Genomic DNA, 12,209 nt, shown 5'->3' with positions numbered 1-12,209 from the left:
AGTCTGATAATAAGTCTTCCTATTTCGTCGCCTGTATGGAGTTGGTCGCTACGCAGTCACTACGTAGCTGCTCCGCATTTATTACAAAATCGCTACGCACGTGCCGTTCATGTGCTGCGTACCGCTACGCAGTTGCTAGGCTGGTGCCACGCCGTTGCTACGCCAATACTACGCTTGTGCCGCGCCGATGCTACGCCAGTCCCGTACCGGAGATACGCTGGTGCGACACCGATGTTACATTGGTGCCACGCCGATGCTACGCCTGTGCTACGCTGGTGCTACACCGATGCTACGCTGGTGCTACACCGATGCAACGTTGGTGCTACGCAGTTACTACATCGCCATTTGTATGCCAGTTCTCACTGACATGACTGGTACTTTGCCGTATTCGATAATTTCATAACATAAATTCGTGATTAAAGCCATATTATTTGGAGTTTCTAATATTTAGAGAGTTCTATCGACATATTTTTATTTTTGTATGAAACTATTTGGAGGTTTTTTTTTGATGGGGGAAAATCATCCAATGGCTTCTTCCTTGGTGAGGCGAGAGGGAGTGTCAGACTCTTACTGACTAAAACCACCCCGTTCCTACATTTGCCCTTCAAGCCGGATCCCCGGTTAACCCGCTAGGTAGTCCGCAGCTCCGGATCAGGCTCTTTGAGGCGCATGTGGAACGCGACCCGCCGTAATTTTTTTACGGTGCAGTTTCTATTTATAATATCGACATATTACATACTAGCTTCTGCCAGCGGCTTTGCCCTCAATCCCGTAGAATAAAAAGTGTTCTATGTGTTATTCATCAACAATCTACTCCTGTCTTAAATTTCATTTCAATACCTTCAGTCATTTTGATGTGATTGACTAAAAAACACACACAAACACAAGAACTCACAAAATCAAGAATTATAGAAAATATTGCATGTGCATTGTTCACCCGCTTTGTTCGGTCACTATAGTTTCCGTCATGCCGTTCGGCCTACCATGTCAGGTTGCCCTTTTTATTAATTCAGTGATATAGTTATTTTATTTGACTCTATGGTATACTTACAACTATTTAATCTTTACACCTTTTTGTTGTTTTTTGCTTGATTGAGTAATACTGTATCCAAGTTTTGGAAAATATTATTTATAAGAAAAAAATCATTTTGTCTTAATTCAGTAGATATTATTCACAATTGCTGGTCAGTATCATAAACAAATATACATAATATGTAGATATCTATATCATATATCATATTATATCATAAACATATAATATCTGGATTTATTACATTGACTGTAACGTATATTTCATTATTATATCGAGCTGTAGATTGGAAAATATTTAAAACTTTGCAATGTATATGTATTTAGTATTTCATACAAAATTCAGGAAAAGTATCGACAAACATTTCTAAAATGGTGTTAATGTTTTTTTTACACTGAATGCTGAGAAATAAATTCTTATAACTCTTATGTCGAGTTGAATAAATAACTTTAAGATATATTGGTGTTCATCCAAGTTTAGCATTCATCTCGGATTTTATTCAGGGTGTCTTATGTAAGGTAATAACAAAACATCGTTTTCATTTGAAATATTTTATTCAAAACTCATTCGCACAGTTGTACAGACAGCTAGATCTTCGCTAGTCTTGGTAAAATATCATAAACAAATAATAATATGATTTATTGAAATACTTTGTTGCGATTGAATGTATTTCTTTAAAAAATGGTGAAATATTCAATTCACAATAATTTTTTGACCAATACTTCTATTGCTACGACTTTAAATAAATAAGAAGAAATATAACTACAACTTGCGCACAGACGAAGGTTGGTACGAATTAATGCGAGCTGACGCCTGCACCACCTGGGTGCCGGGCGGTCGCAACAGTCTACTGAACTTTCGTACCCATCTCGATCTGCTTTATTTATAAACCTACCAGCACTTTAATATCAAAAGTTACAAAAGATCCTACAATATGCTTCTCGTGTAATCATATTGTAAAGTTTTTACAAAACGATTAAAATATTGGCCACTATCACTGAGCAAGTGCTAGTAAAAATCACGCGTCTTCCACGAATTAAAGAAAACAAGGACAGTCACTTTCTGTAAGACGTGAAAGAAGGAAAAGCACCGGCCAAGGATAACACGTCGACCGGTGCTTTTCTCATTATAGTAAACGGCCTTTTTACTTCTAAAATTATAATAGTCACTGGTCTCAAAACATGGCTTAAGTACTATACACCTAAAATATATAAATTATTACAAATTAAGTAAGGCATTTACAACATCAGGGATCCTTAAGATAACTTCATATTTACACGATACTAGACCGGTTTCTGTAACATCGTGTAAAAACAAAGAAATTGACTAAGCTTAAATCGGTAAAACAATTAAGTTTACATTTAAAATGGTCAAGATTTCGGCGATCTAAATGACCTTTGAAGCTTGATCTTGGTCGAAATATATTTTATTGAGAGTATATAATTAGCTTCGCTTTGGTCAATATGAATTTTAATTTATGAGTGACATTTGATAATTTTGAACTTTTATCATAAAGGCCTAGTCGTTTACAACTTAGCACTATCGTTTGGCACTGACTTTTGTTAGAAAAGATAAATAATAAAATAAATTAGCCCTAAAATGAAGACTCAAAATTCATAAAATTTTAGTTTCAGAAATTAATATTAAAATTTATAATATTTTAATCACAGTCATGATCGGTTATTTCCTTAATAATTGAGTTGCGCGTGCCACGACATTTATGGAAAAGTAAAAAAATCAATAACATAGATTACTACATATGACACGAAATCTTAAACTACTCCATGGGGATAATTTGAGTTGAGCATTATTCTTGTGCTTAGAAGAGTAGATGAAATTATTTATCACATAGGTGCTTCATCCCAGTGATGGCGTGTGCGAGACAGTTGCCGACGCTGTCGAAGATCTTCATCTTCGCCGCTTCGCGGATACAGCTGCAGCTATCATTTGTCTTAACATTGGCTCTGGTGTGCACGCTTTAGGATCGCATTTCATCTGACCGTCTCCTCCACATCTGCAAAAAGGTTATTAAAAATTATGTAGAGTGAATTCGCAAAATTGTAATAAATCTTATACCAAATATTAACTGTAAGACTATGATTGTCTAAAAGCAAATTAATATTTAATCGTATTCAATGCATGGTAAAATAATTAAAATACTTACGTGCAGTGTAAACATGGTCCTGATGATGAGCGCACTACCTCTCCTACTTTGTACGTGTGTCCTTTTATTTGACAGCCTCTTCTCTGTGCCGCCCCCTTGTACGAGTGGGTGGGGAAATGAGGAGGCAGTGTTGTTGTTGTCGTAGTAGTAGTTGTTGTAACGTTGACTGTGGTTGCCATGGATACGGGACATTCATATCGAGGACAACAGAAACCTTGAATGGGCTCTTCATGACATCCGTGAATGGGAGGTGGACAACTTTGTTGTAAACAGATGATGTCACTTCGGAAGCAGAAACAGAAATCACATGGGTCATCTCTTGGTATCTGTTGCGCTGACACGTATACTTTGCCTCCGTAACGACAAGTTCCTGGTCCGAAAGCTTGATCCTCTTCGACGTAATCAGGTTCACCGTATCCTCCAGGACCAGTTCCGGGTGGGAAATGATCGTCTTCACCTGGACTTGGTAATTCATCTGTAGATTGTAAGTCGGGCATACTTGGTTTAGAAGCTTCGGTTGTAGTACTTGATGGAAGATCAATAGGCTTTTCATCAGGTTTCTCAATCTTATCATCAAATTCATCTCCTTCGCGCACAGTTGTGGCTTTTGTAGTTGAGAATACAACTTCTTCTTCTGGTTTCGTGGTTTCCTGGGATACAATCGGCGGAGATGGTTTTTCGCTAGTAACGATTTCTTTTTCAGTTGGTACTGTGATATCTGATTCTGAGGAGGGTAATTTTTCGGACTCTGTGGCAACTGTAGGTGAACTAGTTTCTTCACTAACTTCAACAGGGGCCGATGTCGTAGATTCTTTGTGATCAGCATCGTATTTATCTTCGTCTTTAGCCGCAGCTTGTGTAGTTTCTTCAGCAGGTGCTGATTCTGTTACCTTTTCAGAAACATCCTGAGGTACTTCACTGGACTTAGTGTGGGTTTCTACTTCATCCGTCACCTTAGTGGGTAACTCAGTGACTTCAGGCTCTTGGCTACTCTCTTGGTGCTCTGTTGTAAGTTTCACTTCGGAAGGTAATGCTGTAGTGATGTGCTCTTGAATCTTTGAAGTAAAGTCTTCATCAGAGGGTGAGACTGATGAAGTTTCTTCTACTGGCTTATAGGAGTGTTCCTCATCGGAAGGTGAAGGCGTGGTCACATCTTCTACAGGCTTATCAGAGTGCTCTTCATCGGTAGCTGGTAATGTTGAGCCTTCTTCTACAGGTTTGTAAGAATGTTCGTCTACGGAAGGCGAAGATGTAGATGCTTCTTGTTCGGGTTTATAAGAGTGTTCTTCTTGAGTAGGTAATGACGTTGTAACGTCTTCATCAGGTTTCAAAGAGTGTTCTTCTTCTATCGATGGTGTTGAAACACCTTCAGATTTAATAGGGATATCCTCCTCGGCGGGCGTTGTTTTTGAGGGTTCTTCTACTGGTTTGTCATCTTCGGATGGTGTCGGCATTGAAATGTCTTCCACAGGTTTATAAGAATGCTCTTCATCGAAAGGTAATACCGTTGTTGTGTCGTCTACCATCTTGTGTGTGTGTTCTTCTAATTCAATTAAGTATGGTGTCGTTTCCGAATGTTCAGTTTGAGCTGATGTATGTTCGGTTATCTTAGTAACTTCGCTTTGTTCAACCTTTTCAGTTACAGTTGGTAATTCTTGCAATGTAGTTTCAGTATATTGCTTTTCTGTTTCAGTTTCCTGATCAGTTGGTATTGCGCTTGCTTCTACAGATTCAGTTATGTGTACTGGTACCTCTGTACGAACATCATGTTCTCCATGTACGTCTGGAACTTTAGAAATTTCTTCGTTCTGTGTAGTCATTAACTCTGGTTTTTGTGTTGTTTCTTCTTTCGGCACGCTTGATACAGTCATTTGTTCGTTAATTGTTTCTTTTTGTTCAGTAACAAGTGATTGTGGAACTTCACTTGTGACTTGCGCGCTAGGCATTTCGGTTTGAACATTTATTTCTGTTAATGGTTGTTCAGTGGGTTGTTTTTCTATTTCTGTAACTGATGGTTCCTTCTTGTCCACATCATATGTGGGCATTGGCTCTGGTACTTTAGTTTCGTGCTCAATTTCTTCACCAGGCTTTGTGTGTACAACTTCGTTCTCGTCCAACTTTGTGCTTGTTTCTTGAACTTCTGTAACGTAAGACTCTGTCACATATTCAGAAGATTTGCTTACTTCTTCAGTTGGATGTTGAGTAGTTTCTGATTCAAATGAAGTTGTGTCTTTATGTTCGTGCTCGGATAGATCAGGGGTAGCTGTGGTCTTCTGTTCAAAGCTAGTACCATCCTCAGGTATATGAGAAATTTCTTGAGCATCTGTAATATGAGTCTTTTCTGTCGTAGGTAATTCAAATTCACTTGTTGTTGTTTTTTCTTTTTCTGATTCTTGCGTGTGTTCAGGTGTATTTGTAATAGGCATCTCAGATTCTTCTGTTTCTGTATCTATTATAAGAGGTTTCTCGGAGCTTGTCATACCAACATCAGTTTCTTCTAGTTTATCAGTAACTGAAGGTAAAAGATGTCCCGTTGATTCTTCAGGGTACTCAGTTGTCAAATCTCCATGTCCAGTGACTGATGGGTCCTCGATTTCAGTAAACCTTCTAACTGGTTCAGTAACAGGTTCTGTGACCATTTCTTCCTTCTCAGAACTAGTCAAATCAGGACGCTGAGTTTTACTTTCGTCGTCAGGGGTTGTTTCAACAGTGACATGGTGATCTTTATCAGAAGTGTCAATTTCAGGTAAGGCAGAGGTTTCAGTTACATGTGATTCGGGAGTTAGTTTCTCCTCATCCTTTTTATAAACTGTAGTTGCACTTTCGTCGGTTGGTTTACCAGTAACTTGTAGTTCTGGTGATTCAGTCTTAAAACCTTCTTGTGGTTCAATAATTACTGGCCCAGTTTCTGGAAGCTTAGTCGATGGGGTTTCGATGTCCGGCGAATCCGTGGATATATCCTCTTCTTCACCAATAGGCTTTGATGATTCATCTAACTCTGGAGCTTTCGTACTTAATGATTCACTGCTTAAGTCTTGTGTTACTGCGCTGCTAGAATCTTGTTCTTGTTGTTGAACAGTCGTTTCTGTTTCGTGCACGGACACTGGTGACCTAGTAGTTTGTTCCTGTTCCAAACGAGATTCTGTTGTGGTTTCAGGCATCTTTGAGGTTTCTTTAACATCTGTTTCTTTATTTTCTTCAGAATCTGATACTTGTTGGATAGGAGTTTCAGAAGATGTGCTTTCATCTATTTTTTCGGGATATTGTTCTGTAGTTGTTGATTGTGACTCATAAATGGGTGCCATTGTTATTTTTTCTATTTCAACCACTGCTGTCTCAGTTGGTTGATCCGATGTTTCAGGTAATTTCTCTTCCTTTTCAACCTCTGTGGCAGGCGTGATTTCGGGACCTTCCGAACCAGATCCTTCTTCTTCGTGAATTGTTGGTTTATCAGTTACCTTCACGTCAACGATACTGGGTTTATCTGTAATGTCCTCATCAATAATGACAGGTTTTTCTTTTTCAGCTTCCTTATCTCCAACAGGTTTTTCTTTTTCGCCGACTGGAATTGGTTTTTCAATATCATCTTCATCTCCTGGTTTTACTTGGCTTTCTCCATCAATTATTTCAGGTGTCTTTGTTGTGTAGGTTTCAGATACGGGTAGATCTTCTATAGATTTCTCGGTAACATCTGGTTTATCTTTACCTTCCTCAAAGACCGGTTTCTTTGTTTCTTCTTGTTCAACAATATCAGGTTTGGTTGTATCTTTTTCAATAACAACTGGTTCTTCTGTTCCTTCATCAATAATGACTGGTTTATCTGTACTTTCTTTTTCCGTAAAGTCAGGTATTGCGGTACTTTCACCGTCACTGAATGGATTTATTGTTTGTTCTTCAGCCTCGTCTGTAGATTTTTTATCAGTATCATCGGTAATTGGTTTTTCTTTGTTTTCTTCATCACCTTCAACCGGTTTTTCTGAAGTTACATCGATTATCGGAAGTTCTGTGGTTTCTTTATCCATAGGTTTCTTCTCGTCTTCTTTTTCGTTTAATACAGGCTTATCATTGCCTTCATCCACATAACTAGGTTTCTCTACATCCGTAGTAGGACTTTCTGTGCCCTTTTCTTCTTCGGACTGTACTGGGGTTGATGGGCTTTCACTAGAAACGACCGAATCGGTAACTGTTTTTTCTGTGCTTTCATATTCAACTGGAACTGTTTCTTTTTTATCTTCTTCTAAAGGTGTCTTATCTGTTAAATCTGGATGGGGTTTCTTTTCTTCTTCCAATCCTGGTTTTTCTGTGAGTTCTTTGTCTGAACCATCTTTGTCAATCGAAGTAGATGTTTCAACATCTTTTTCACCAAGATCAATGGGTGTCTTTGTTATTTCTTTGTCTTCTTCACTTGTTACAGCTACCTTTGTAGTGGTTTCTTGCATTGTAACAACTGGGGTTTCGGCAGCCATTGTTTCAGCTTCTGGTTTATTTGTAGTTTCTTTATCATCAAGTTCAGGTTCTCTCTCTCTGATATCAATCTCACTTTGTTTGTCCTTATCTTCATCGTCAGAGGGTTTAACTTTTCCTTCATCGTCTCCCGCAATGATTTTTTCTGTAGTTACAGATGCCTCTGTTGTATCCTTTTCTGTATCAATTGGTTTATCTTTGTCGTCGATCAGTGATGGTTTTTCGGTTTCTACATTTACAATAGGTGGCATATCAGTACTTTCTTCATCTACAACTGTTTCCTTATCTTCATCAATAGCGGGTTGTTTTGTGCTTGCTTCGTCAATGATGACTGATTTCTCTGTGTCTGCTTCACTAACAGTGGTGGATGATTCTGTGTCTGCTCTTTCAGTAACATCAGGTTTATTTTCAAGTTCATCTGTTACGGTAGGTCTGCTTGTGCTGTCTACGCCTTGGTCTTCAGTTTTGTCGTATGGCTTTTCTGTGTTATCTTCATCAGTAGTGGGTAGTTGGGTCTTTTCAGTGGAAGCCGGTATTTCAGCAGACATTTCTTCTTCTGATGTTGGTTTCTTAGTAGATTCATATTCATTGACAGGTTCTTCTTTTTCATTATCTTCGCTTGTCTTTTCTGTTGTGTCTGGCAATACAATTTCTTCGGTTGGCGATTTTTCGGTCTTAGGTGATTCAGTGCTCAAGTCAGTAGCTTCAGCAACTGTAGTCTCCTTTTCAATGATGCAGTTAGGACCTTCACAAGCACTTGGTGGTTTTTCTTCACTACCTGAAATTTCTTTCCTTCTGCACGGTTCATCTCCAGTACAGTCAGAAGTAGGAATATCTTGAGGTTTGCAACCCTCTTCTTCATTGCATAATTCGGGTTGTTGTTCAGGCTGAGGTGGGATATTGCTTTGACCACAACCATCAGGACCACAATCAATTTTGTTACATAATTCTCCTTCGCAAGGTGTAACAACGCTAGGTACCTCTTTGCACTCTTCTCCTGGTTTACATGCTTGTTGAGATACTTGCTCATCAGTTTGTGGCAACTCACATTTTCCGTTAGCACAGTCTTCTGATTTGCAGTTACCACCGGGACACTCCTCAGATGGTGATACATCAGGTTTATGTACAACATCTTTGCAACCTTCTGATCCACATTCAACTGCGGTTTTATTATCGTCCTCATTAATGCAATTTCCAGAAGTACAAGGTTCTGTTGAACCATGTTGTTTTGTTGGTTCACTAAGTTCACATTGGTCACCACGGCACTCAATGGTTGGAGAAGGCATAGGAGATTCTGTTCCTGACATTTGGTTGTCTGACTGCGGTGGTACAGTTTCTCCTGGATGATCACAAACATATGTGGGACAGCAAGAATTATCCTCGAATATAGATTTGCAGTTGTGCATGAAGTCTGGTGGTTGACTGCAAATTATCTTATCACACGTGATGATACTGCTAGCGCATCGGCAATTTGTACGGCAATTATCTAAACTAGGTACGACAGAATTGTTTCTATATGTTACGCCATTTTGAAGACAATCGCCTTCACCTGGTATGCGACTAGGTTCTTCATGGGTATCTTCAATACCTACGGTGATTTCTGATGACTTTTCTGTAGTAGATGTTGCGGCACTATCTTGTTCAGATGTTTTCTCGGGCAACATTTCAGTTATCAACGATGTTACTCTGGTTGGCTCCGTTGTTGTTTGTTTAGGTTCCGAAGTTTCTACTATTTCTGTTACGTATTCTGGAACCGATGTGGTAAACTCATCTTCTATAGTTGGAAGATCAGAACTTGTAACAGTTTTCTCGTCATGTGCCGAAGTCGGAATGAGTCCTTCATCGACAAACTCAGGTTTGATTGTAGTTGATCCAATTTCTTTAGATTTTTCTGTTGAAACAATCTCGTCTTCCTTTCTAAATGATGGTTCAGTTGTGACAGTGGATTGATCACCTTTAGTAATCAAACTATCCATATGACCTGTTGTAATTTCAGAAACTGTCGTAGGTTTTATATCTACTGTTTGTGGATGTTCTGGTACTATGGTTGCGTCTTCATGAATGTCTTCAGGAATAGTGTTCATTCCTCGGTCGGGTTCTACAGTAGTTTCCGAATCTTTTGTTATCGATTCTGTAGCGAACTGTTCGTGTGGAGTCACCACGTCTTCCATGGTTGTTTTGTCTGTTTCTTGTTCTACAGTAGGTTTGGTAGTTGGTTCTTCTTCAACGGAAGGCACCGCGAGTGTGGTAGAAGAAAGGTGTTCGTCTGCAATGACAACGGTATTTTCACCATGATCCGGTTCAGTTGTTTGTTTTTCCTCCAAAGGACTACGTGTAGTTAATTGTTCGGGCTTAGAACTTTCTTTTTCTTCTTCAGCTGGACTGCTTGTAGTGCCAGGTACATATTCATCAGGTTTAGAACTTTCTTTCTCTTCTTCAGTTGGGCTGCTTGTTGTACCAGGAACATATTCGTCAGGTTTAGAACTTTCTTGTTCTTCTTCAACTGGGCTACTTGTAGTGCCAAGAACCTTGTCGTCTGGTTTAGAACTTTCTTTTTCTTCTTCAGCTGGACTGCTTGTAGTATCAGATACTACTTCATCGGGTTTCGAACTTTCTTTCTCTTCTCCCGCCGGACTGCTTGTTGTACCAGGAACATACTCGTCAGGTTTAGAACTTTCTTTCTCTTCTTCAACTGGGCTGCTTGTAGTGCCAGGAACATATTCATCAGGTTTAGAACTTTCTTTGTCTTCCTCAACTGGGCTACTTGTAGTGCCAGGAACCTTCTCGTCTGGTTTAGAATTTTCTTTTTCTTCATCAATCGAGCTTTCTGTAGTGCCAGATACTACTTCATCAGGTTTCGAACTTTCTTTCTCCTCTTCCGCTGGACTGCTTGTTGTACCAGGAACATACTCATCGGGTTTAGAACTTTCTTTCTCTTCTTCAACTGGACTGCTTGTAGTGCCAGGAACATATTCGTCAGGTTTCGAACTTTCTTTCTCTTCTTCTACTGGGCCACTTGTAGTGCCAGGAACATATTCGTCTGGTTTAGAACTTTCCTTTTCTTCTTCAGCAGGACTACTTGTCGTGACAGGAGCATACTCGTCAGGTTTAGAAATTTCTTTCTCTTCTTCAGCTGGGCTTCCTGTAGTGCCAGATACTACATCGTCAGGCTTAGATACTTCTTTCTCTCCTTCAACTGGGCTGCTCGTAGTGCCTGGAACATATTCGTCAGGCTTAGAACTTTCTTTCTCCTCATCAACGGGGCTGCTCGTTGTTCCAGGAATATATTCATCAGGTTTCGAACCTTCTTTCTTTTCTTCAACTGAGCTACTTGTGGTTCCAGGAACATATTCGTCAGGTTTCGAACTTTCCTTCTCTTCTTTTTCAGGGCTACTTGTGGTAACAGATGTCACGTCATCTGGTTTAGAGCTTTCTTTTTCTTCTTGGATTGGGCTTTCAGTTTCTGCTGTTAAAGTTGGAGTCGTTCTTGTAATATCACTTTCAGTGTGTTCTTTTTCAGAGTCTGTCTCTGATTGCGTAGAAGTTTCTTTCAGTGTTTCATCCAAGGTACTGGCCTTTGTAGGTTCTTTTTCACTATCACTTGTAACTGGTACATTTGTTGTGCTTACAATGTGGTCATGTGGTTTACCGATTTCTTCTTCGGGAATTACATCAGGTACAGTATTTTGTTCTTCACCTAAATCAGTTGTACTTTCTTGTATTTCAGGCACCTTTGTTGATGGTTTAGAAATTTCTTCTTCCATTACTTTGCTAGTAGTTTCTACCTCTTCACTCACAGGAGCGCTTGTCGTCGGTTCGTAGCCATGAAGTTTGTCGATCTTTTCTGCTTCATCCGGAATGATGTTTTTATTGATTTCTGGTGTTGTCTTATCGTGTTCTTCCATGGCAGGAGCCTTTGTTGAGCTGTAAAGGTATTGGTCCTCATCTCCTGGAGTTGTTATAATGTCCTTAGGACCAAGAGGCTTAGAAGTTTCTGGTTCTGGTTCTTCCCCGCTTCCTTCTAATTCAGTGGCGGTAGTCATTTCTGTGTAAGGTGCTTCATCGGGTTCATTTCTGTAGCCACTGCCTTCAACATTAGTTCTTCTTGGAGGCGACAGAGTTGTTAGTGTTTCTATCATTGAATCTGTGACTGGTTCGGTTGGTACATCAGAAGTCAGTTCATCGCCTTCACAAATGTATGTATCTGGACAGCATTGATCTTCATGAGTCTTTAGAGATTTACAGTTTTTGCCTTCGTTTTCCATAGGATCACCACATTCTTGTACGACACAAACCATGTCTCCCTTCATGCAATAACAATGTTGACAGGCTTTATCAGTTTTGATTAAGGCGCCATCCGAAAATATTTGACCATCGTGAACACAATCCTGTGTCATCTGTGTTACTGGTGATATAGTTGTAGTTGTAAGTAAAAATCCAGGCGTTGGTCGCACAGTAGTCGTCATGTCGTCCAAAAGCGGCACCTCATCTTCGTGATCTGAAATATAATCAAATAAACAATCAAAAAGTGCTCAAAATTTATGAATATAA

The 12,209-nt window shown here is 39.4% G+C and overlaps 1 protein-coding gene across 1 annotated transcript in view; it reads right to left on the bottom strand.

The window, feature by feature from the left end:
- Nucleotides 1-1,565: 1,565 nt before the first annotated feature.
- Nucleotides 1,566-12,209, bottom strand: part of LOC118267157 (mucin-5AC) — a 30,601-nt gene continuing 19,957 nt past the window's right edge. The window contains exons 6-7 of the mRNA XM_035580974.2: nucleotides 3,195-12,156; nucleotides 1,566-3,044 (exon numbers count right to left, since the gene is read on the bottom strand). Of these exons, the coding sequence (XP_035436867.2) occupies nucleotides 2,939-3,044; nucleotides 3,195-12,156 (9,068 nt within the window). The 3' untranslated portion in view covers nucleotides 1,566-2,938. The remainder of the gene's footprint in view (nucleotides 3,045-3,194; nucleotides 12,157-12,209) is intronic.

Source organism: Spodoptera frugiperda, chromosome 23 (genome assembly GCF_023101765.2).
Source record: "Spodoptera frugiperda isolate SF20-4 chromosome 23, AGI-APGP_CSIRO_Sfru_2.0, whole genome shotgun sequence".
In the NCBI taxonomy this organism is placed as follows: domain Eukaryota; kingdom Metazoa; phylum Arthropoda; class Insecta; order Lepidoptera; family Noctuidae; genus Spodoptera; species Spodoptera frugiperda.
Note: the sequence above shows the minus strand (reverse complement) of the source record. Positions and strands in the feature narration are given on the sequence as shown.